Below are 25,426 nucleotides of genomic sequence, written 5' to 3'. Positions count from 1 at the left end.
CTCCAAATCGTCAATCCCACCGTCTCCTCCGCCTCAACCGCAATCTTAACCTTGCTCTCGCTCGCTCGATAACTCATGCCAGCAAACCGAGCAAGGCATTTCGCAAGCCTCGAATCCGAGTTGGAACTGTTCCTTGCAGACCACGCAGGGTGACTCGGCCAAGACGTGGGTCTTAACGATTTGGAGGTGGCTATGGCAAGGTTGTGATGTGGGGGTTTAGGTGGCAGTAGGTTTGCTGAGTTGAGAAGAAAGAGTGGAAGTTTGATCATTTGTTGGTTCATCTTGGTTCAGAGAAAGAGACAGAGAGGAAGAGAGAGAAAGAGATAATAAAAAATAATAAAGAAAAAATAAAGAACGGATATTTAATTGAAGCAGTAAATTTTCTCAAAAAAAAAATTGAAGTAGTAAAAATATATCATTGCAGTGGTGGGGGCGGCAACAGTGGAAGAGTTGGTAGTGGTGGCGATGGCGGTGGCGGCGGTGATAGTAGCAGTGGTAGCAGTTGCGGGTGGTTGTGATTGTTGTTTATTGTATTGATATATTATTTTATTGTAATGGATATATTATTTTATTGTAGTAGATATATTATTTTACTGTGTTGAAAGCTAAAAAAGATTCACTACTGCAGCATGTGAGTAGGTAAAATAGATAAAGTAACTTTTTATGATGCCAAATAACTAAATTTTTAGCTCCACTGCTGTGGATGTTCAAGATGAAACCAATGTGTGTTACTTCAATGTGTGTTATTTACCAGCTGAATATCAATGTGTGTTACTTCTCATCACGAAGCCTGTTACAACAAAACTGATTATATAATAGCAGAATTAATAAAAATGAATTAAGCTTGCTAAAAACAAATTTCTGGATATATCACTTCTCTCTAGTTTGCACCACAACAACGTTGAAGTGTCAACTTAGAAGATATAAGTTTGAAAGAAAATTACAGGATATCTACAAGAGTTCAATTACCTGGGAGCAAGCCATAATTATAGAAGGAAATCACTAAATTCCTTAGCAAGCAAGCAACAAGGAAAACTTTCTTGTAAAGGACTTTTACATGTCGAGTATTTTATAAAGCTTTTTTTTTATTAAAAAAAAAATCCATCTTAGTTTTACATTTGTTTCTACAATGACACTTAATTCTGGGGTCTCTTTATATGAAATCTCCTCCGTCCCCTTGATAATTGCTTCCCATAGTCATTTCCAAGAAGGCAAAGATGCCTAATCCAGTGTTTTATTCAAGACTTCTTCACATTTTATACAGAAAACAAACACTTCTTCTTTTTAAAGGCAGATATGAAGAATGCCTTTGCTAAAACATGCAACAATAAGAATAATGAGCACAAGATGAAACCACTCTTTCAGTTCAGCCTCTGTAATTTGATATACTTGGGTTTGACTGCACGTAGGGAACAGGTATCCTATGTACTTCAGGTCCAGCTACCATATCATCCCAAAGCAGATCCGAGAGTGCCATTGTTAATTCTCCCACTTTCCCTGTAAGAAAATAACAAATATAAAAGTCCTTAGACAACAAATGCCCAGTGGCTACTCCTATAAACAGAAACAATACAGTTTTTTTATATACCATGTATCATATTATACAAGAAAATTCAGTAGGAGGGGGGGGGGGGGGGGGTGTTCCTTGAATGATCTCTAGTAGCAAGAATCTGAAATGCATCTATTCTACGAATGGCAAAGGGGATTAATCTTACCATCTCCAACGGGTTGTTCATCCCAACTGATGATAGGCAGTACAGGTAGCGTGCTTCCTACAAACATCATTTCAGCAGCACCTTTTGCTTCCTCCACAGTTAAATTTGTATTTCTCACATCTTTTAGACGTCCCTGCTCGACCAACTTGGATGCAAGTTCAAGAAGCCTTTTTGCAGTGCACCCACTGAGGATCTTATCAAACAAAGGCAAGAGAAGCTCCTTATCATGGTTGATAAAAGCAACATTTACATTTGGGCCTTCAGCAATATAACCTTCCTCATCAACCCATATAGAAGCAAATGCTCCCTTCTCCTCAGCTTCCATCTTTGAAAGGACATTAGGGAGGTAGTTTACATTCTTCATTGTTGCAAATTGAGGTGCCTTCATGGGGACAGTGGATGTCACCACTTTCACCCCTTCTTTGCACTGAGAAAAGTCTTCATCTATGACTACAGCATAGAATGCAGATGTTGGGCATCCTGCAGGTGAAAGCAAGAAATCTCCAGGACCTGCACTTAACCAGTACCTCAGAGTTCCTTTCTTGCACTGAGATGCTGCACTCAGCTGCACAAGAATGCTTCGAAGAGTTGACCGAGGAAAGGGAGACGAGATCCTTGCATTAGAAGCCGATCTGAGGAAACGGTCCAAGTGAGCATCCAGCTCATAGAGGAATCTGCAGGAATCAAAATAATCAATAATTATGGCTCCGACTGTACTCGTATCAGTGGCGGCGCCACGTTATGCTCAGGGTGTTCCCAGGAACACCCTGACTTGAAATTTTTTTTTATATATATAATAATTTTTTTTTTTTTTGTACCCTTAAAAAAAAATAGGAACACCCTCAATCAAAATGAGGAACACCCTCAAATTTAAAAAAAAATAAAAAATTATTTGTTCTACTTTCAAGCAAAAAAAAAAAAAAAAAATTCTAACAGAGCAAAACAACGGACGGCAACTAGCAAGCCCAACATCAAGCCCACGGCAAGCCCAACAAATTAGAGAGGAAGAAAACCCACAGTTAAAAAAAAAAAAACCCAATACAGATCAGCAACCTCAAATCAGTAGTTCAATACATCAGACATCAAAAATCACTAAAGCTTTTCTCAAAAAAAGAGAAGAAAATCACTAAAGCTAAACAAACCTAAAAAGAAAAAACAGAGCAACGGCGCCTCTCCTTAGAAGTTAGATCGGTCCAGTCGCCCCTCATCGCATCGGAGATCGGCCCAGCTCCAGCGCAATCGCTCATCAGACATCGTCGCCCCTCATCGCATCGGAGACGGAGATCGGTCCAGCTCCAGTCCAATCGCAGTCGCTCAGCCTCATTGGACATCGTCGCCCCTAGCCTCATCGCATTGGAGACGGAGATCAGCCCAGTTCCAGTCACAGTCGCTCAATCATCGTCGCCGTCGCAGTTCGCAATCGTACATCGAAGACGGAGATAGGCCCAGGTATTTCTCTCTCTTTTTCTCTCTCTCTCTCTCTCTCTCTCTCTCTCTCAAATATGAAATGAAATAAATAATCTTATGACTCTCTCTCTCTTTATTAACTTTCGTCTTTATCTGAACACTGTGAGCTATGGCTGAAGCACCTTTCAAAAAAAAAAAAAAAAGAGTGATTGGCTGAAGCACTCAGTGAGTGAGTGGAGTTTAACTTTAATAATGTTTTGACTTTTTGAATTTGGCATTTTGGCTTTATCTTCATTCTTATCCGTTGGTTGGTGTGTGTTGGTATTGGTGTTGAACTGTTTGGTGGGATATTAATTGTTAATGTTATTGTGATTTGTAAAATTATGATTGTGAAATTTTTTGATTGGTAGGCTTATCTGATGAGTAGTGTAATGTGCACATTAGCACATGAAATGTGTAATGTACACATGACTTATTCTTTTAGTGTAATGTACAATTAATAAATAATAATTTAATTAATTGAAAAAAACAATTAATAAATAACAAATAATAATTTAATTAACCAATATGTTATAAAAAACAAACAAATTAAATTATGTTAGGCTAAATAACAATTAATAATTTTATAATTAATGAAACAATAATATAACAAATTATAGTTTATAAAAGACAAACAAATTAATAAAACAACTAAACAACAATAATTAATAATTTTATTAATATTTTAAATAAATTTATAGTTTATTGTTTATTTTTTTGCTAGGATTATAGACAAATATTTGCTGAGAAAACTACGTACCAAAAAAAAAAAATTTGAAAATTTTTTTTAGGAACACCCTTGGAAAAATTCCTGGAGCCGCCACTGACTCGTATGTGATACAGAGAAGCTTAGGATTGCATTATACTAAGAACTTAACAGAGATGTGTCAGTAGAAATGTCAAATAGAACTACATCATGCTTACCCATTTAATATAATAGCCGTGTCAAACACACCATGCCCTCGATGAACCATGTGATCATCAATTGGAATTACCATCATGGCTGGATCAAGAATAATTCCTCCAAATGTGCTTGAATACATTGCTGGATATGGTTGCTTTTTCACTGAACTCCACTTCTCATGCAGCTTTTCAAGCAACTGATTCAGTATGTGACAAATAAAAAGTTGAGAAACATTTCCAATAAACTGTTAAACGATGGGAATGAAGTTGAATCTAGCGCTAGTTTCACCATGGTGAATACTTTTGGAACCAGAAAAACAGCACTCCCAACTTAAAATTAGATATTTTAAATTTCTAGAGAAAACCACACCAGTTGGGACAAAGGTAACTTCCTCAAAATTCTGCTACATGACCAAAATTTACAATTGTTAAGCCACTACTAGTGAGAATATCATTTTTAATTCTCCAAATTTTTTAAAAAGAAAAAATTCCCTTTTTTTTAAACACTATAGTCAAAATTATTTAGCTACAAATACACCTCCTCCCTTACAGAGCAACTATCCCATATACTAGATGTAGACTAGTGCAATTTCTGCCTTCACATATGCGGAATCTTATACATTGTCAGGACCCAAAATTAGTATTTACCATCCAAAAATATAGTAGTCATCCAATTAAAACTTTGATCTATATAGTCACATCCATTTTCACTCGCCTCAATTGTACATGAAGAGTTTTTATGTCTAAAATAGAGATTCTTTTACTCGATCAATTACCAATGCCAATATTTTCTCTTATTCCGCAGTTTTTATATTTCAGCCAATTGAACCCATTAACAATATATAACCACTAATCCTAGCAGATCATTAGGGAGGGGGAAAATGAGATTTATCATTTTATAATAATAAAACTATATGTTTATTTCTTTTTCTTTCCTTCTTTTATAAACTCCCAATTACCGAAACACACTATATATGTAAAAATATGGGAGTATTTTATCATTATCCTAAAATCATGCAAGATAATATTTTTGTGCTAGAAATGAATAAATTTAAAAGATTGACATCGAAACAATAATAAATAAAGAGCAGAAGCATTAAAAACCCCAGAAAAAGATAATACTGTATAGTATCAAGTGATGCAAAGAGTTATGAATTCTCACCTCAGATGATGATGAGAACACATGAACTTTAAATTCACTGCCATTTCCAGCCTCCAATGAATCTTCACAACAACAAAAAAAACATAAAAGCAACACGAATCAGGCCTTGACTATAAGGGTTATCGACATAATCATACAAATCAGAAATTACCCACAAAAGAAGAAAACAAGAAGAGAATGAAGAAGTACCTGATTTCTGTTCAGAATAAGAGCTGCTGTTTTCCATGACTTCAAGCTTAGACAAAAATAACTCAAAAGAATAAGGAGTGAGGAGGATGAGTTTGTGGGGATATAAGAACAGAGCAGAGCAGGGAGTGAGATAATCAATGAGACAAAAAGATGAAACGTGTTGATTGGTTATTTGGGAAATAAAGTAGTAATATTTTACAAATTAGAAAAGTAGGTATGTAGCAATGTGAAGAGGATGCACTTGTTTTGTTTTGCATAGCCGGTTGCAGTTTGTTTTGCAGCGGTTGGCAGAACAGAGGTATAAATAAAACCTACTTGACAAACGTACACGACGATTGATTCGGTTACTGACTTTTTTGTCTTTTGCTCTTTCTGCTTTCTGGTTATGAAAATGCTAAAGACACGTACTATTCTATTTTTACAGATGGCTTAACGTGGCGAGAGGTTATTATTAGTAAGTAACTATCGTGAATAAATAAGAACCAATAAGAATTTAGCGTATCAAATAAAAAATTGTTATAAAATAGAAAATAATTTGTTCATAGCATTATGGATTTGGTGATATGGTCGTGGGCCTGTATAATGCCGTGAATCGAAGCCTCAGCATATAGTCAAAGCCAAGGAGGTGGCCTGTACTGTCTTGTCTTTCTTTGGCTAAATTCCGCCATCCTCTCTATAAAATATAAACCTTTTTTTTTTAATTGCAAATATCACATAAATTGTCACAATTATTTTACGTGTTAAACTGTTTATTACTTTCACATAAACTTACAATTTCTTCTCCACTATTTAAAGTCTGTCACGTGAACAATTGTAGTACAAATTGTGTCAATTTATATGGTCTTAATTTTTTTTTATTTACAATCAAGAATATAAACGTTCCTTCCTCAACAAAAAAAAAAAAAAAAAATATATATATATATATATATATAAACGTTCCAAAAAATATATATACAGTATAGATAAATTTTTCTTTTTTTTGAAAGAAAGTGAGGATTTTATTTTTGCAAATAATCACAATGGAATAAAGGTTTATATAAAGGACATTCCCAAAGATAAGTGAGGATTTTTTTTTTTTTTTTTTTTGGTGAGGATTAGAGTCTATTTGGGATCCGTTTATTTTGCTGAACTGAAAATTTTTTGCTGAAAGTACTATAAAGGTAAAAGTTAACTGAAATAGTACAGGACTCATGAATAGTACCAAAAAGTACAGTATGACCATAAATAGTAGTAAAAATAAACTGAATAGTAAAATAAGTTGGCAAAAATAATCTTGCCAAACAAACACCACTTTTTGGTATTATTCATAAGTCTCACTGTACTATTTAAGCTAACTTTTACATTTATCTACTAGTAAAAAGTTTTCAATTTCAGCAAAATAAGCGGATCCCAAACAGATCCTAAGTCCACACTTTTTCAAATTATGATTAAACTCAAAGGGGATGCCATTTTATATAAACTCATAAACAGCATATCTTACTTACCTTTTCATTTAGGATTTGGGGGGGGGGGGGGGGGTAAAGCATACAAACCCACCATTTTCAATGTAATTTACGGTATTCTTCATCTCTGGTGGCAGTACTTGTCTTTCAAAATTCTGCAGGTAGACAAGCTAACAGACTATAACATATTTTCGTTCATCACCACGATCACGTCAAGGGCATCGACACTTTTGTAACTTGTTTAGAACAAATTCCATGTATAATTGAGACTAGTACCTTCTATCGGATAAAAGTTACAGACTTCCTTTTAAAAAAAAAAAAAGAGTCAAGCCTTTGGGGCTCTTAAAGCTCAAGTTGTTCGTTAGAAATATTGGGTTAGTTGGCCTGAGCTTGTCGCCTCGTCTCGTTTGTTGATTTATTGGGCTTGTGAAATTGAATTTGGACCAATAAGCCCTCTGTCAAGGCCCAAAAAAGGAGTCCTTAAGAGATATTATAAAAAATGTCTAATTGAAAAGGCATTAGAAACACTTCTCAAAAAAAAAAAAAGGCATTAGAAACTCTCTTCAACTGCATTTTCTGTAGTAAGAGAAGAGATGCCCCTTTAGCCTGTGATGATGTCGAAAATATCACCAGTGAGTTGCAAGCGCTCCTCGAACGAAAGCAATATCTGCAAAAAGAAAGCAAAGGACCTAAAAGAGAGCACCGGTGTGGTGTCGGCCAAATACCCTCCGAAGGTCAAGTTAGAATCTCCTTCCTTTAACCCTAGAGTGCCAGAGTTAAGAATATTATGCGTACCTTCATACCTAGGGTTTCTGGGGTATTTATATTGAGTAGAATTACCTTTCTTTTAGGATACAACTTCCTTCTCAAGTTCCTTTCCATATAGGGGACTTCCCAAACGTGCGTCGCAAGAAGTCCAAATATACACGTTTGCGTGGGGATAAAGCAAAAGCTTATCTGAAATATATCAAACGACGTGCCACGTGGCATCCATAATTAATTTATACAAGACGGACATTCAGCAACACCCAACCGTCATAGCTGGGTTACTCATGGTGTCGATCCGTCCTCACTGTCTCCATCCACTTACTATTTTTATCCCCTTCAGTTGCCCCCTTCAGTCCTTGGATCCGTCCTTATAATCTGACGGATCCATGGAATGACTAAAAGCAATGTATTAAAAGGGGACGGCCTTGGCATACCATGACGGATGACACGTGGCCCGTACTTCTGACGAAGAGCACGTGGCCCTCGTGGATTGGATATTTCCCCAAAACGAGGCGTCGCTTCGTATTCCGTGCCCTCTGTTCTATAAAAAGCCAGATTTTTCTCTCCTCATTTCATCTTCATATCAGAAACTTGTGAGCAGAGCACAACCGTCACAACTATCGTGCCTTCCTGCCATCTCAACAGATCCGTCCGTCGTTCTTCGTCAGAAACCGTCTCAATCCGGTATGTATTACAAACATTTCTCCGTCTTTCTTTGAATTTCATTGTTTTAAGTATATGCACTTTCTTTAGAACCGTCGGTATCTTAGGTTATACCGTCATAAATGTAGGTAATGTCTAGTGCGTCAAGTAACCAGTCGTTTGCCCGCGAGGGGGCGGGCTACGATGAAAAGTTTCCGTCAGGTCCAAGAGATCCTGACACTTCAAGTGAAGAGAGGAATTCGTCAAGTACCTCTTCTTCCCTTGACGGTGGTATAGAGACAGAGAGTTCAGAGTCGTCCAGTAGTAGTTTGGACGGCGTTGATCCCCCCGTCCAGTCAATAATTGGCCCGGATGGCCTTAGGGAATTCGTCATCTTGCCTCTACCGGACGGTAAATGATTTTAGGTCGTCCATGACTGAATCCCAACTCAACTTACTTAGGACCAAGTATCAAATACCGGATAACATCCGTCTGCGTCTTCCCAAAAAATCAGAGAAATGCTACTACAAGGGAGTAGACGGTGTTGGGATCTACGAGCAAGCTTTAAAGGCGGGGCTCAGATTTCCATTAAGTTCTCTTCACCGTCGACTTCTTCAATACCTTGGTCTGTCCATCACCCAAATCTCCCCCAATGCCTGGAGAGTGTTCATTGGGGTTGAGGTTTTATACGGGGCAATGTCTGACGGTTCCAGAAGGTTGACGGTGGAAGAATTTTTCCATTGTTACCGTCCGACAGAGATTGTTAAGTCCAAGGGGATGTATAGCTTCGCAGCTAGAAGTCCTTTATTGAGGCTCGTCAGTGACACTCCAGACTCGAACAGAGACTGGAAGAGCCGTTACTTCTTTTTAGAAGGGGACGAATGGATGTGTCATCCAGGAGATGTAACTAATATGCCCGTCGACACAACATGGGGCATAATGCCTCCGTCGGGTATGTGTATCCCTTTTGCTTCCGTCCAGTCTTTTTTATTTTCATTTTTTTCTTTTAGGCTTAACCGTCCTTTATTGCAGCGCGGGACCGTCCACAGGTTGACTTGGAGCAGTGGAGTTTTACGGAGAAAATCTTCAACAAAACAAAACTGCAAGAGAGGACTTGGGCTCAACTCGTCACACTCGATACGCTTCACTGGTATTGTGACGGACCAGAACCTTCATCCGCTGCCCGTCAATACGATAACAGAATTCGAAAACGTAAGTTCATCAAAATTATACCCGTCTGTAATTCTTCTCGTTTTACTTTTTTATCTTCTCTCTCATCCGTCTTTGATTTACAGAGATGGACGCCGCCAGAGGAAAGCATTCATTAAACAACAGGCGGCGAAGAAAAAGCAAGAGGGAGGTCAAACAAAGGGGACGGTCCCACCTGTACCGTCAAAACGGATTCAAGTTGAAAAAACGGACCGTCCTCCCAAGAAGCAAAAGACCTCCACCGAGCCCGTCGTGGCTTTAAAGGCAGAGAAGACGGGCGTCAAGCATGGAAAAGGCAAAGGCTTGATGAAAGGCCCAGCAACCTCCGAGGAGAAACCACCCGTTCTCTTCCGGGAGGATTCTAGCTATGCCCTTGAGAAGATGTCGTCTATGCCGACGGTGACGACTATGCGGACCTCGGCAACCATTCAACGGAAGCTATGGGTGAGACGGGTCTTTTCACCCTTGCACGGGTAATTTTGAATCCGTCTAATATTGTTACTAAGTTCCTTCACATCCGTCATAACGTTGTATTTTGCTTCCAGAGCCATGGTGATGATGAAAGGGCTCCATGGCCGTTGTCTCAATCATGAGACATCCATGGACCGTCCGAGAAAGAAAAGCCGGACGATGGAGGATGAGCTGCACGAGTTGAAGACCTACAAGATCAACATGGACGAAAGCTCAAATATTCGGAGCGAGGTCGGAGAGGAGGTGGAAAAAGAGAACGGGCATCTTCGTGAGATATTGAAGGACAAGGAGAAGCGGTGACGGAGACAACATCCAAGCTTCACAACGCAAAAGAGATTGCCGTTCTAGAATATCGGGATTCGAACTCCTTCTGACGGAGCTAGGGAGCTCCTTTGCTGACGGGTTCGATGACGCCATCCGTCAGGTGAAGTCATCGTACCCTGATCTGGACGTATCCCATATATCTATTGATGCTCAAGGGCAAACGCTTGCACAATCCGTCCGTTCGGAAAGTACGAAGAAGTGTTTGCCGTCACTGCTCCAGCCGACGAAGGCGAAGTTCCACCTCCCAGCCAGCCAAATGACGGTCCAATGGTCGAGAACTCTCCTCCTAAGAATGAATAGGACACTTGCTTTTTTGTAAATATTTTTACCGTTGTAAGAGAACTTTATTTAATCCGTCATTTGTAATTTAAACTTTGATTTGTCGAATCTTTTATTGCATGTTGCTTGCTCATTATCCGTCGTGCTTTCAGTTAACCCGTCCACTTGATGAATGGCCTTTCAAATGTGTTTTTGCTAACCGTTTATTTTGTGAACGAGATTTCTTTTACTCTTTGGGTGATCCGTCCACTTTGTGGACGTGTAGGTTTCTCACCCTGTGGGTGATCCGTCCTCTTTGTGGACTTTAGGTTTTTCACCCTTTGGGTGATCCGTCCACTTTGTGGACTCGTAAGTTTCTCACCCTTTGGGTGATCCGTCCACTTTGTGGACTTGTGAGTTTCTCACCCTGTGGGTGATCCGTCCACTCCGTGGACTTGTAGGTTTCTCACCCTGTGGGTGATCCGTCCACTTTGTGGACTTGTAGATTTCTCACCCTTTGGGTGTTCCGTCCACTTTGTGGACTTGTAGATTTTCACCCTTTTGGTGATCCGTCCACTTTGTGGACTTGTAGATTTTCACCCTTTTTGGTGATCCGTCCACTTTGTGGACTTGTAGATTTCTCACCCTGTGGGTGATCCGTCCACTTTGTGGACTTTAGGTTTTTCACCCTGTGGGTGATCCGTCCACTTTGTGGACGTTAGGTTTTTCACCCTGTGGGTGATCCGTCCACTTTGTGGACTTGTAGATTTTATTGTAGACTTTCATCAGCATGTATAAAAAATTCCTCTCATAAGTTTCAATAAACCAAATTGTTCATGAAAAAGAAAAACTCAGCTCTAAGAAGTAAAAAGCCATAACATTTAAACTGAAAAGTAAGGCAGTAGGTATTGTGACTGCTGCACTATTGGTAGTACTTCTTCAGGTGCTCCGTGTTCCAGGGGTGGCCTAACTTCTTTCCGTCTAATGTCTCCAAGTAGTACGTTCCTTTCCTGCGCCATGAGATGATTCGGTACGGACCTTCCCAGTTGGGACCCAGCTTTCCCAGGGATGCATCTTTCGTAGCGCCAAGCACTTTACGCAACACTAGATCTCCAACTTTGAAGTCCCGGTGCCGAACCTTAGAGTTGTAATGTTTTGCCATCATGTCCTGGTACCGCGCCAGTCTTTCGGCCGCTGTTGCCCTAATTTCATCAACAAGGTCAAGCTCTAGACGTAATGCTTCAGAATTCTTACTCTCGTCATAACTTTCCACGCGGTAGCTCGTCAATCCCACTTCTACTGGTATGAGGGCTTCTACACCAAACGCCAATCGAAACGGTGTCTCTCCCGTTGGCGTCCTTGCCGTTGTTCTGTACGCCCATAGGACACTTGGTAGTTCGTCCGGCCATATGCCCTTTGCCCCCTCGAGCCGGGTCTTGATGATTTTTAACAAGGACCGGTTCGTGACTTCAACTTGTCCGTTGGCCTGTGGATGAGCGGGCGACGAGTAGTGATTCTTGATTCCCAGCTGAGAACAAAAATCTCGGAACGCATCGTTGTCGAATTGCTTCCCGTTGTCTGACACGAGCACTCTCGGGATCCCATATCGGCAAACAATATTTCTCCATACAAAGCTGCGAATATTTTTCTCCGTGATAGTAGCAAGAGCTTCTGCTTCCACCCACTTGGTGAAGTAGTCGATACCAACCACCAAGAACTTCAGTTGTCTTGCCGCTATTGGAAATGGACCCATGATGTCTAACCCCCATTGTGCGAATGGCCATGGGGCCATCATGGGTGTGAGTTCCTCCGTTGGCTGCCTGATAAGGTTGCCGAATCGTTGACACTTATCGCGAGCTCTTACGTACATATGGGCATCCTTCGCATTGTCGGCCAGTAATACCCTGCCCGGAGTAGTTTGTGTACCAGTGATCTTGATCCTGAGTGGTTTCCACAGATCCCTTCATGAACTTCCCTCATTACGTAGTCTGCTTCGTCATGGCCTGCATCTTAGATAAGGTCGGGAGAATCCTCTTTTGTAGAGGATGCCTTTGATCGCATGAATCGGTCAGCCCTAACCTTCAATATCCTAGATTCTTACGTCATGGCTGGAAGCTTGCCGTCCTTGAGGTACGCCACGATTGGAACCGTCCAACCCTCTCCGGTGGTTAATTCCCGCACTCGAACATTATCTAGTAACGATGAATATTGGACGAAGGACAATACCTGCTCTGGGACGACCATAGGTTCGGCCGAAGCAGCCTTTGCGAGTCGATCCGCTTCTTGATTCTCTTCTCTCGGTATCTGAGTTATCGTGAATTGGAGGGCACTCGTCCGACCCTTCACTTCTTCGAGATACCTTCTCATTCGTTCATTCCTACAATCATAACTCCCATCAACTTGGCTAGCTACGATTTGGGAATCGGAGTAGACCATTGCCTTCCTGGCCCCAGCTGCTATCGCGAGCTCCAATCCCGCTACCAGGGCCTCATACTCCGCTTCATTATTCGTAGCAGGGAATTCCAGACGGATCATAGATTCAATTTTATCTCCTTCCGGGGTATGGAGTACAACTCCGATTCCTCCCGCATGCTTATTGGAGGATCCGTCTATGTGAATTCTCCATGTAGGCGTCTCTTCTCGCCCCCTGCTCCTCATGTGTAGTGAATTCCGCAATGAAGTACGCCAATATTTGTCCTTTCACACTGTTCGTGGCTGGTATTGGATATCGTACTCGCTTAGCTCGATAGCCCACAAAGCCATTCGTCCGGCGGTTTCAGGATTGTGCATTGCTCTCCGCAATGGCTGATCCGTCAGGATTGTTATTGTGTGTGCTTGAAAATACGGCTTCAGTTTTCGAGCTGCAGTTACAAGTGCGAAGGCGAGTTTCTCTATCCGTGGGTACCTCTCCTCGGCGCCTCGCAGCGCCGGCTCACAAAGTACACGGGCTTCGGACCTTCCCTTCCTCTCTAATGAGAGCCGCACTTACCGCCGCCGATGAGACGGCAAGATACGGGAATAATTCCTCCCCCGGCGTAGACGGGCTAAGTAATGGCGGGGCGGACGGATATGCCTTCAACTCTTCAAATGCCCTTTGCGCCGTCCGTCCACTCAAAAGATTTCCTTAGCGTTCTAAAGAAAGGGAGACACTTGTCTGTTGCTCTTGATACGAATCTATTTAAGGCTGCTATCTTTCCCGTCAGGCTTTGCACTTCCTTCACCGTCCTTGGAGGGGATAGATCCATAATTGCTTTCACTTTTTCGGGGTTGACCTCAATGCCCCGCTGGGACACCATGAACCCTAAGAACTTTCCAGCAGTTACTCCGAATGCGCATTTGCTTGGGTTCAGCTTCATTTTGTACGTTCGAAGAGTGTCAAAAGTCTCCTGGAGGTCCCTCAGATGATCCGACGCTTTTACGCTTTTTACCAACATGTCATCTACGTAGACTTGGACGTTCCGGCCAATCTGGTGCTCGAACATCTTGTTCATTAATCGTTGGTATGTGGCTCCTGCATTCTTGAGCCCGAATGGCATTACCTTGTAGCAAAAAAGCCCTTGACTCGTCACGAATGATGTCTTCTCTTGATCTGTCTTCTCCAACTTAATCTGGTTGTACCCCGAGAAGGCGTCCATGAAGCTCAACAACTCATGTTTTGCGGTTGAGTCGACTAAAGCGTCAATCCGTGGGAGCGGGTAACTGTCTTTAGGGCATGCTTTGTTCAGATCCGTGAAGTCAACGCACATTCTCCACTTCCCATTTGACTTTTTGACCATTACCACATTCGCCGGCCCGATGCGGGTAGTACACTTCTCGTATGAAGTCCGCTTCTCGTAGCTTCGCACTTCCTCTGCTGCGGCTCGATCCCGCTCAGGGGCAAACACGCGTTTCTTTTGTCGGACTGGGGGGAAGGAAGGTGATACATTCAATTTATGAACTATGACGGCTGGATCTATTCCCGGCATGTCGTCATGGCTCCATGCGAACACATCTTGGTTTTCTTTAAGGAACATTAGAAGCGTATGTCGAATCAGTTGGTCGACCGAGGTCCCTATCCTGGTGGTTCGATCAGGCCTTGAATCATCTAGTTGGACTTCTTCCAATGTCTCCACGGGTTCTGCCATTATTCTCTGTTCTTCGATGCTCATTGTCTGTACATGGTCATCCATCTCCATCATGGCCACGTAGCATTCCCTTGCAGTTACTTGATTTCCGCGTAGTTCTCCAACCCCATGTTCAGTGGGAAACTTGATCATCAGATGGTAGGTTGAAGTGATGGCTTTCCATGCGTTGAGTATAGGTCGTCCGAGTATGGCGTTGTATGCTGAGGAACAATCAACCACTAGAAAGGAGATATTTTTAGTTATCTGTTGTGGGTAGTCTCCTACCGTCACCGCCAGCGTGACGGATCCTAAAGGATGGACCCGGGTTCCCCCAAAGCCAACGAGGGGCGCGGACGCCGGGATCAAGCGCTCCTTTGCAATCCCCATTTGCTGGAACGCCGGATAGTAAAGGATATCTGCTGAGCTCCCGTTGTCTACTAGAACTCGGTGGACGTTGAAGTCTCCTACCTGTATACTGACCACAAGTGCGTCGTCATGGGGGTGGTGAAGACGCCGGGCCTCGTCTTCAAAAAACTCGATACTGGAGTCGTTCCGCCGTATTCTTTCTAATGAAGGTCCCGTCGACTGGACACTTTGCACCGTCCGCAAATAAGTCTTTCTGGCCTTCTTGGACGATCCTACTGAAGCGTTGCCCCCCATTATCATCCGTATGTCTGCCACCGGTGGTCTGGGACGCTCGTTTTCCCGTCTAGGGTTCTGTTCCTGGGGCTGATCAGCTTTTTCCTTCCTCACGAACCTTTGCAACCTTCCCTGCCTTATAAGGGCTTCGATCTGTTGTTTCAAGTCATAACATTCCGTCGTATCATGGCCGTGGTCACGGTGAAAGCGGCAATATCTATCTCTTGGCCTTTTGTTCGGATCTCCCTTTAACTTACCCGGGAATGTCAAGCTTCCTTCATCTTTGATTTGCATAAGCACTTGGTCAATTGGGGCTATGAGGGGGGTGAAACTTGTAAACCTCCCTGAAGGTGGTTTGGGTCTCCGGTCTTCTCGTCGATCTCTGGTTCTAGCCGCTTTTCGTCCGTTATCTGGTTTCATATCTTCCTCTCTCTCCCTTTTCTTTGGTTTATAGTCGTCTCTCGCCAGTATGGCATCCTCCGCATTCATATACTTCGTCGCCCTGTAATAGACATCGGACATAGTCTTTGGGTCATTCTTACATAGGGAAAATAAGAACTTACCCTCTTGTAACCCGTTTGTGAATGCCGCCACAAGTGTCTTGTCGTCGGCCTCGTCTATCGAGAGGGATTCCTTATTGAAGCGGGCTATATAAGACCTCAATGTCTCACCTTCTCGTTGTTTAATTCCCAGTATGCATGCAATAGACCTCTTGTGTCGATGACTTCCAATGAAGTGTGACACAAACTGCGCTCCTAATTCCTTAAAAGTGCCGATGGAATTAGGCGTCAACTTGCTGTACCAATCCCTCGCAGCCCTTTCAAAGTGGTGAGGAAAGCTCGCACATGATTTCGTCCGGTACACCCTGAAGATGCATCAGTGTTCTGAAAGACTCCAGGTGATCCAACGGGTCCTTGGATCCGTCATAATTTTCCACATGGGGCATTTTGAACTTTGAAGGGACGGGGCATGAATTCACCAACGCCGTGAATGGTGAATCCGTTCTATGGACTAGGTCGTCCAGATTGCTGGATACCCGTCCCTTAAGGGCGTTCATCATGGCATCCATACGTTCCCTCATCTCCTGCATCTCGGTGGCTATGTGAGTCGGCACTGTGTCTAAAGCAAGTGGTGGATTGGTTTCTTGTCGCTCGGGTCTAGTCGGAGCGTTGCTGCCCTCAGGTCTTTCCGCGTTCCTTCCTTCGGGGCTAGCGCCCTCCTGATCTTCCTGTGGTGCACTCTGATTTGCGGTTATTTGCCGCAACTGTTCTTCCAAATCATGATTCTGCTTAGTGAGGCGCTCAACCGCCGCCGCAAGCGTTTGGACCTGCCTTTCCAAAGCGGTGGTACGTGGTTCGTCGCCTTGATTGTTGTTCGTCGCCATCGATCGGGTGAGTGCCATGCAACTCTTTGTCTCAGGGATAGAGCGAGGCTAAAAATAATCAGAAGATTTTCTTCCTCTATTTCCCACAGACGGCGCCAACTGATGATGTCGAAAATATCACCAGTGAGTTGCAAGCGCTCCTCGAACGAAAGCAATATCTGCAAAAAGAAAGCAAAGGACCTAAAAGAGAGCACCGGTGTGGTGTCGGCCAAATACCCTCCGAAGGTCAAGTTAGAATCTCCTTCCTTTAACCCTAGAGTGCCAGAGTTAAGAATATTATGCGTACCTTCATACCTAGGGTTTCTGGGGTATTTATATTGAGTAGAATTACCTTTCTTTTAGGATACAACTTCCTTCTCAAGTTCCTTTCCATATAGGGGACTTCCCAAACGTGCGTCGCAAGAAGTCCAAATATACACGTTTGCGTGGGGATAAAGCAAAAGCTTATCTGAAATATATCAAACGACGTGCCACGTGGCATCCATAATTAATTTATACAAGACGGACATTCAGCAACACCCAACCGTCATAGCTGGGTTACTCATGGTGTCGATCCGTCCTCACTGTCTCCATCCACTTACTATTTTTATCCCCTTCAGCCTGAATGTCAACTATGTAGCTTGTTGCTTGTGTTGGATCACTTGACATACTTTTTGTTTCTTGAATAAAAGTTCTCGGTCTTTTTTTTTTAAAAGGTACGTGGCTTTTAAGCCTTTGCTACTTCTAATTTTTTGAGTAAAACTTGATTCTAGAATTCTTCAAATTTTGTCATTTTAGAAAATTATCAGACTTGCGGAAACTAGGGTAAGAAAAACAGTTTTTGAAGTCTGAGTAAAGTCTTTCTTCCCTGATGCAGGTCTTAGAACACAGTTACACACCCCATTAATATATGCTGAACACGTAAGTGAAATTATAGGCACCAAAGTTCACACTGTTATTAGACTATTCTTAAGCTTAAAAAAAAAACATGTTTATATTTAATTAGGCTTGACGCTGATATGATGAAACCTCTTCTGATTGCACAATACTCTCTTATTGTTCGATTTAAATTGAGATATATTCATATGGAACTAGCATTGCTCTTCAATCTAAAAGAAAGGAGGAAAAAAAGTAAAAAGATTGTGCTTGAGTACAAACTAGATTTTATGTTGCTTTTGATTGGAAATCACTCAAAAACACTTATTCAACTTGGATAAAGAGGATATGGGTTTGGTAACGCCTATCTTAATAGAACTTTTTGAAAAATGCATGAGTTTAAGATGAGAATGAAAAAATAAAGTGCACAGATGATCAGACAAGAAATGTAAATATTACAACTCACTTAATTAAATAAGAACACAAGTGCAAAGGGAATTACAAGCCTAAATTAACAAAGCCCAATGCCTACTTGCCTACATTGATAGTCATGCGATGCGAGGGGCAACAACATCCCTACAAGCATGGATTGATCTCTTTGATAGAGGTCTACATTTATGGATGATGTTGGAGATTTTTTTTGTATAATCATGTCTTCCGTTTTTAGGCAATAGATACCCTACAAATCAAGGAGGAGATGGTTACTTATAGTTAATAACTACCATTTATAAATATCGTCTTTTTTGCCAAATATTTCCACTTGGCATAAGTGATTATAAATATTTATTTTCCTAAAAACAGACCTCAAATTACCCATTTCAAAAAGTCCATTTTCAGTTGATGTGAAATAGGACTATTAAAAAGTAGTTCCAAAAACTGTGTTTTCTCCATATTTAAATTTGATACACACACACACACACACTTCTGATAAATCCTATTTCAAATAACTAGAAATGGACATTTTCAATCAGCAATCTCTCTCAAAACACAAGGAACATCATTTGTGACATTTTCTTTGAAAGAACTCTTACATACTCAACATATTTTCTATTTTCAAAGAAACTAGCTATCCTTGCAAAAGTTCAAAAGTAACTAGCATACCTATATTTGGCATCAAAGGGGCTCTAGCTAGTTACCAACATTGAAGAAGCTTTGACAAAAACACAACCTCCTAGCTAATACAGATGGCTACTATGGAGTGGACAATGCAGCTCAAATTCTACCTAATCACCTAAGAAAGAAGAGGAATGGAGAAAAAAATCCATGGAGATCACTGTACTGGCAAAGAATTGTTGTACACGATCATGCATGTAAATGTAACTTTTTTCTTTTAGCTTGAAGTGAATACTAATCACGTAACAAGTGAGCAAGATTTGGCACATCATGTATTAGAATCAATAATATAGCATATTGATTATTATAACTGAAGCAATGTGATGTACAACTTCTAAGGAGACAGTTTACACTTTACATAAATGTCAACAATATCTGATATATTTTTACTGATTAACTTTGCCCTGTGTAAGTGTATAACAAAATAATGTCAGGAAATTTTGGGAGAAATTTTAATGACAAGTCACAAGATCAATGACTTGAGCATCACACTTTATTGACTTCAATGGTTTAGTATCTTAGTAACTGTTTTGCATGTCTTTGACAAAAGGATTTCGTCCTTCTTAAACCTTCTTCAAGAAAAGAAGAATCAACAGCAAAAGTAATACGAACCCAATTTTTTAGCCCCACAGCAGTTCCTGAAAAAAAAAAAAAAAAACGGTTAGATCCATTTGTTAGTAGTTACTTAGAGCTTCTAGTTAGCGTACTACACTTAAAAATGTAATGAATTCCTAGGAAACTGAACATAAGACAATTACTTTTGTTGTACTAAAAGGTTATATGAAAACTCAGTGATGTTTTCTCTCTAGGATAAACAATATTTTAAAATAGAAATGCCAATTGAATGCATTCTGCGAATGCTTGATATGCCCTGTTTCTCACAGAAATTCTTGATCATAACTTTTGATAAGTTGCTCAACTATATGATGTGCATTCCATCTCTGTGAGTATGTCCCACATGCTCATTTGCATAAATGTATGTTAAGCTTTAATGATAGTGTAATCAGCTTTTTATTGGGTTCCTGGATGCTAAAATGAGTGATATTAAGTCAAATTTCTTCAGAAAAATAAGTAGTAATTAGAATTACCGTAACATCTTCAACAAATGGGAACTTTGGACAACCTTGTTAAGTATGTGATTTGGGAAAGATCCTTGATATTCAGAACTTCAAATAATATTTGAAAAGAACATTAATGAAGTTAATTGAAAGTACATATAAACTTTAACTTGACATAAATATAGCTATTGATGGACTCCATTTTTGGTCCAGAAGCAAGCATGAGATAATGCACCTTTTTATAACAAGATGTGGAAAATGAAATGTAATGAGAATGTGGGAATCTCATACTAGCCTCATGTATACACCTTATTGAGAATGGAAGTAATCAGAATTGAAATTACGTAGTTGGGAATGTGGAAGAGTTTAGAGGTTCATAAAATCTCAGGTTTTTAAGTCCATCATCCTTTATAATATAGGGGATAGAATTTGAGTTTAGTTGAAGGAAAGAATAAGGTTTCCTGGAAAACAACAGGACCATTTCTCCCACATTAGAAAATGCAGCAGATGCAGCACAAGGAGATTTTGTTTCAGCAACTGAAAATGGATTTCCTAAGGAAATAAGAAAAATTTTTAAACTAATAAATACACAATGAATGTATCAAGTCATACCTGGAAGAATGACAACTGATTCCTCTTTGGCCAGCTTGAAACAGAAATCAATATCATCACTGATGTCTTCCAGTAACGAAATATTCAATTTCACCTGCAACATATGTAATAAATAAAAAGGCAACCACATATCTCTATGAATCCATTATTTTAAGCACAAAGATAACTGCAAAGTTGCAATCTCACCATTATTGCCATAGATCCCTCAGGTTTTAGTGGACAAGTAATGCAAGGGATCTCCTTTATGGTATCACAGAGAATATCTGATGCATGCTCTAGCAAATTAATAGTTTTCTTGAAGAAAGCCTCATCAGTTTGCTCAAGGATGCGGGGAACCGCTGCCTAACACGCCAAAATATGAATAAGTAGATGGATTATAGGCACAAAGAAAATCAGCAGCTACATGTTTTCAGTTAAAGATAAAAGTTTAGACATTTCAAGGCAGAAGAATCAATTCCCAACTTATCATCACAGGTCAAATACTTGTTCATGCATTAACCAAGAAGTGGCAGCACCATAGAACTTTTTCTACCTCAAGTTCAGCATATTTGTTGATACTGTGGCAAAAATTCAGTTTGCAACTATGTATGAATAATTAATTTCAATTGGAGAAGCTATGAGCTACATCATCTTAATGAAAGAAATTCTATCAATGAAAAAGAAAACAATGTATGCTTTCATCCTAGAAATTCAAAACAAGAATATATAAAATAATAAAAAAATAAAAAAAGATAAACCTGAATGAAGGTTGCAGGGCCCCCCAGAATATCAAAATACTTCTTAATACGCTCGACAGTCTGAGGGGAAAAAAAAGTAGTAAGATGGTTTAGCAACAAAAAGATTCAATGTAAATTGTATGATATGAAAATCATGAACAGTTTATAATCAGCAGTACATATTGGACCACAGTTATCCAGATGATCAGAAGTCAAAAGCCCAAAGCTGGTTATTCCATATCTTTTTAATAATTAAAGCCCTTGGTTGCACCATAAATAAAGAATTTTGATTAATGTAAATGAGAATTTTTGAAAAAACAAATGAAACAGAAACAAAAAAAATTGTGTTCAAGATTAATTAATCTTTAGGACATTCCATATACAGCTATAATGCATTGCCGTGAAATGTTGTGGGAGGAAAACCATGCTAGCCAAACAAAAACATATTTTCTAGAGCAGTTTACATCTCTAAATCACTTTTAGACAACGGAATCCATCAGTGAAAAGATTTACAAAGCATTATTGAAGGTATACAATGAGAATTTCACACATGAGTGAGAGAGAGAGAGAGAGAGAGAGAGAGAACCTTGGGCTCCCGATACATGCCACTTGGATCACTTGTCACAAACCAACCAAGTCGCCATCCAGGAACTATCCATCTCTTTGATAGAGACCCAAGTGTGAGAACAGGAACTTCGGATCCAAAAACTCCCATTGGCACAAATGGATTTTTCCCAAAAGCAAGGTGCCCATATACTTCGTCAGCAATTATAAGAATTTTATTCTTTTTTGCAGTTTCTGCGATCTAGGTGAAGTACACAAACAATTAATAACATCAAATCTTTATATAATGCCAACTATTTATAGTCACCTTATGTACAAAATTTTGTGGCACTTGAAGCCATATCCTGGACTACTGACCTTCTTTAGATGTTCAAAACTGTATACATTTCCACAAGGATTCCCAGGGTTTATAACTACCAATGCAACAGTGTTCTGATCTGCAAGAACATCAACAGCATCAAGATCAACCTCCCAGCCTTTATCAGGGAGAAGATCAATGTACCGAACTTCAAGGTGCCTAAATCCGGCACAAAGTTCATAAATTGGGAAGCCTGGCCTTGGAAGCAAGATATTTGCACCAGGGTGGGCAAGCATTGCCAGCGAAACATCAATGGCTTGTGTGCAACCAGAGGTGATAAAAACATCATCAGATGATAACTTGTATGGAAGATCACGAGACAAATATTCAGCAATTGCTCTGTTCATTTTAAAATAGAAGAAAATTACTGAAGAAAATTCATAACTGATATATTGTTAAATTCACTATTATCTAACAGCTTAAAACTTTTGGATCAACTGATACTTTTTCATGTTATCAAAGCAGGAGATCCTAAGTTCGATTTTTGTCTCCACACTACCTCCCATTTAAAATGTCGGTAATTTATCAATTACTCTAGCTCTAATAGTGGTTTGCGGGATCAGATTGGGATAGAGATAACGTTAACTGACAAGAGTATTACATAATTTGCTATTATTCATAGACATATCTAATTAGTACAAACTCATACATTTATTTATTCAGAAGACATATTTCTCTGGAATGAATCGTGCCTGCATCGAAGTTGAAGGTTTAAAGGAAGAACAAGGATACTTTCATCATGTAGTGCTTTAATTCAATGGACAAAACAAAAATTCTAAAAATTTATTAAATTAGAAAAATAGAGAAGAAGACGCACATCCACCTCAAGAAAAAAAAATACCAAAAGGTGAGAGAGAAAGCAGTAGTGACACAGACTGCTATTATAAAAACTTTTGAAATAGAAGCTAGGATAAACAAACCTATCCAAAATAGTATTTTAAACTACTTTTGATTGCAACTCCAAACAGATAAGTAATTAGAGCTGATTGAAACAGGCTCAAATAACTTTGCAAAAAGAAATAGGCTCAATCAGTTTTAAATTTCAACTGTGGCACTAATATATAAGAATCAAACCCAGATTGTTACTTCTAAATTAACTGCAGTTTTAAAGAATTAAATGATTAGTTGAGAAGAACTGAAGAAGGTAATGAAAAGCGAAGTTTTTCTATATAACTTCCTCAAAACAGTAAGAAATAATACGCAAATTCAATGTAATTAGATGAATTTCAAAACATATTAGTACAATGTTATACTGAAAATTGGTAGCAGAAGTCATAGTTTGAAAGCACAAGTAAACATTAACTAAGAAATGTGAACACATTTGGAAAAAAAAAAAAAAAAAAAAACCCAATATCAAAGAGAAGTTGTCAGACACCCAGATTACATTTTCTTATGAACTTTGAACTCTACTTGTGGAAAAAATTAAATTTAAAGCCAAAAGAACCGATTGACAACAATATTGCAATTATGAAGTATCAACGGCAACTGTTATATTTTAATGGATAAAGTAGCTCAAAATTGAAACTGCCACACAAAAATCCCGAATCTAGTGGAGAGCCACAACCCCAAGTTTATACTTTTAAGAAAACTAGGAACAATATTTGATAAACTCAGAAGTTGAGGGCTCGAAAAAATTCATGAAACCAGAAAATTACAACAAAAATTGAAAAAGGAAATACTCTAAAAGAATAAGAATTACCTTCTAGTTTGAGGAAGACCAACAGTTGGTGCATAACCATTGAACTTGTCAGATTGGAGAGCATCAACAACAGCCTCTTGAGCAACATGGGTAGTGTGAAAGCAGGAATAAGCAGAAGGGTCACCCATGCCCAGAGAAATCACCCTCTTTTTACTAGTTTGTTCTTCAATATTTTGCATTAACAGGCTAAGAATGCCTTTGATGGTGATGGTTGAACCCGTGTCCACACCATGGTTGAGAGTTCCATTCTCCATGTTTATTAATCTTGGACTCGTGACTGCTATTTGGTAGAGAAAGAGGCTCCAATTTATTTATATATAATTAGCTAGCGATGGGCGTATGAGAGAGAACATGCACACAGACCACTCGTTGAAGTTCCACGGCTTCGCATGCAAAACAAAATAAGGTAGTTACGTGGTGGACAGTGGACAGAACATTCAACCGTGAACAACGCAAACTCCGTGCAATCTCTTTCGGGAAGTCTAACGTGGTATCTCAATCTCAATCCCTACTCGATCTCGAAGTGCCCACTTGTATTACTATTAAGTATTAACCCAAACAAACATAAATATTTACTAGGGCCACACACCGGTGTGTCATTTCGTGATAAGATTTTTTGTCTCCATCAAGGTTAGCTTTTTATTCACGATCCTTCTTTTTATGTAAACCAATATTGAATATAGGTTACACCTAACTTCTTCTTCTTCTTCTTCTTTTTTTTAAGGAAAAGGATTAGCGTCCGTTTAGTACGTGTGTTAAAAATTAAAAATTATTATTTAAAAATATTTGTAAAAATATGTATGAGTGAAAAAGTGTGTGAAAATGCGTGAAATATTGTTTAAAAACTAAAAATAGTTATTTGAAAGCAACCACCAAATACCCCTTAGTTTTCACCACCTAAACTTAAACTTTAATGTACGACTTTGGCTATATGTGGCCAATATCCTCGCTCGTACAATTAGGACCAGCCCAACCTAATTTGAGGCCTAAGGAGAAAGATTTATGTGGAGCTTTTAATATGTATATATTACTTAAATAAAGTTATTTAATGTTAATCAAATTGAGGTTAATTTGATGTTTTTTTTTTTAGAGATTTTCAACCTATCGCGTCTGCTCCTGATAATAGCTCTTTATCATCAGACCAAGACACCAATCAGTTTTTGGTGTAGGCGGGGAGGACCTAAGCGAGGACTCTTGAACCTGTTGGGTTGGATGAAGACTCCACCTTTGGTACGGAGTGACCTTACTACTTTCAAACTAGACCCACTCAGTGGTTCATCTCCTAGCTCTCACGCATTGAACCCCAGATCTCTTATACAACCATCAAAGACTTACCAATTGAGTTAACTGGAACCCACTTTGATGTATTAAATACATGATTTAATGAATAATATTAACTAAAACTAAGGTTAATTTCATATAGAGAATTGAATATCATAGTTGAAACATAAATTTAACAAAAAGAAAAAAAATATTGATTCTCAAAAAATATATATATTATTTTTTAAAAAGAAAATTAATTTATCTTGGATATATGACGATACATAGTGAATTACATTTATAATCTAATGTATAATCTATGATATTAATTTATGTGTGGCTTTATAGTAGATTAATTTACAAATATGACAGTTTCAAACTATTAAGGGAGATTAATCATCATTGATCATTTAACACATTTGTAAATTTTTTTTTAAAGTCTTGTTAGAAATAAAAAAGGAAAATGTTAAAAGGTACTACAAAATGTTCACAATATAATGTGACAATAACAATGGTTGATGAGCTTCAATAATGTA

General features: G+C 39.4%; 2 protein-coding genes across 4 annotated transcripts; both read right to left on the bottom strand.

Annotated features, from left to right (window-relative positions):
* Positions 1 to 1,067: 1,067 nt before the first annotated feature.
* LOC142638419 (D-amino-acid transaminase, chloroplastic-like) lies at positions 1,068 to 5,802 on the bottom strand. The gene is made up of 5 exons (XM_075812458.1): positions 5,416 to 5,802; positions 5,227 to 5,288; positions 4,086 to 4,261; positions 1,716 to 2,389; positions 1,068 to 1,497 (listed from the first exon to the last, which is right to left on the bottom strand). The coding sequence occupies exons 1-5, from the start codon at positions 5,450 to 5,452 to the stop codon at positions 1,367 to 1,369; spliced, it is 1,080 nt and encodes a 359-aa protein (XP_075668573.1). The 5' UTR covers positions 5,453 to 5,802; the 3' UTR covers positions 1,068 to 1,366.
* A 13,096-nt stretch (positions 5,803 to 18,898) lies between these two features.
* Positions 18,899 to 24,004, bottom strand: LOC142640941 (putative aminotransferase TAT2). Of its 3 annotated transcripts, none has more exons than XM_075815273.1 (7): positions 23,631 to 24,004; positions 21,931 to 22,270; positions 21,596 to 21,814; positions 21,031 to 21,090; positions 20,480 to 20,635; positions 20,294 to 20,359; positions 18,899 to 19,261 (listed from the first exon to the last, which is right to left on the bottom strand). In XM_075815273.1, the coding sequence occupies exons 1-7, from the start codon at positions 23,882 to 23,884 to the stop codon at positions 19,244 to 19,246; spliced, it is 1,113 nt and encodes a 370-aa protein (XP_075671388.1). In that variant the 5' UTR covers positions 23,885 to 24,004; the 3' UTR covers positions 18,899 to 19,243. The 3 variants fall into 3 exon arrangements, with proteins under 3 accessions (XP_075671388.1, XP_075671386.1, XP_075671387.1); XM_075815271.1 differs by having other exon boundaries at positions 20,294 to 20,387; positions 23,631 to 23,998; XM_075815272.1 differs by lacking the exon at positions 21,031 to 21,090 and having other exon boundaries at positions 20,294 to 20,387; positions 23,631 to 24,002.
* Positions 24,005 to 25,426: the final 1,422 nt, after the last annotated feature.

Source organism: Castanea sativa, chromosome 6, assembly GCF_040712315.1.
Source record: "Castanea sativa cultivar Marrone di Chiusa Pesio chromosome 6, ASM4071231v1".
NCBI classification, from domain to species: domain Eukaryota; kingdom Viridiplantae; phylum Streptophyta; class Magnoliopsida; order Fagales; family Fagaceae; genus Castanea; species Castanea sativa.
This window is presented reverse-complemented; position numbering and strand designations above follow the sequence as displayed.

Excerpts from the sequence above, each read along its gene's own strand:
- LOC142638419 (XM_075812458.1), bottom strand. The coding sequence starts at position 5,452 with ATGGAAAACAGCAGCTCTTATTCTGAACAGAAATCAG. Across the intron at positions 4,262-5,226 it reads TGTTCTCATCATCATCTGAG|TTGCTTGAAAAGCTGCATGA; the intron begins GTGAGAATTCAT and ends ATACTGAATCAG. Across the intron at positions 1,498-1,715 it reads TGAACAACCCGTTGGAGATG|GGAAAGTGGGAGAATTAACA; the intron begins GTAAGATTAATC and ends ATTTTCTTACAG.
- LOC142640941 (XM_075815271.1), bottom strand. The coding sequence starts at position 23,884 with ATGGAGAATGGAACTCTCAACCATGGTGTGGACACGGGTTCAACCATC. Across the intron at positions 22,271-23,630 it reads GGTCTTCCTCAAACTAGAAG|AGCAATTGCTGAATATTTGT; the intron begins GTAATTCTTATT and ends TAAAATGAACAG. Across the intron at positions 21,815-21,930 it reads GTTTTGAACATCTAAAGAAG|ATCGCAGAAACTGCAAAAAA; the intron begins GTCAGTAGTCCA and ends TACTTCACCTAG.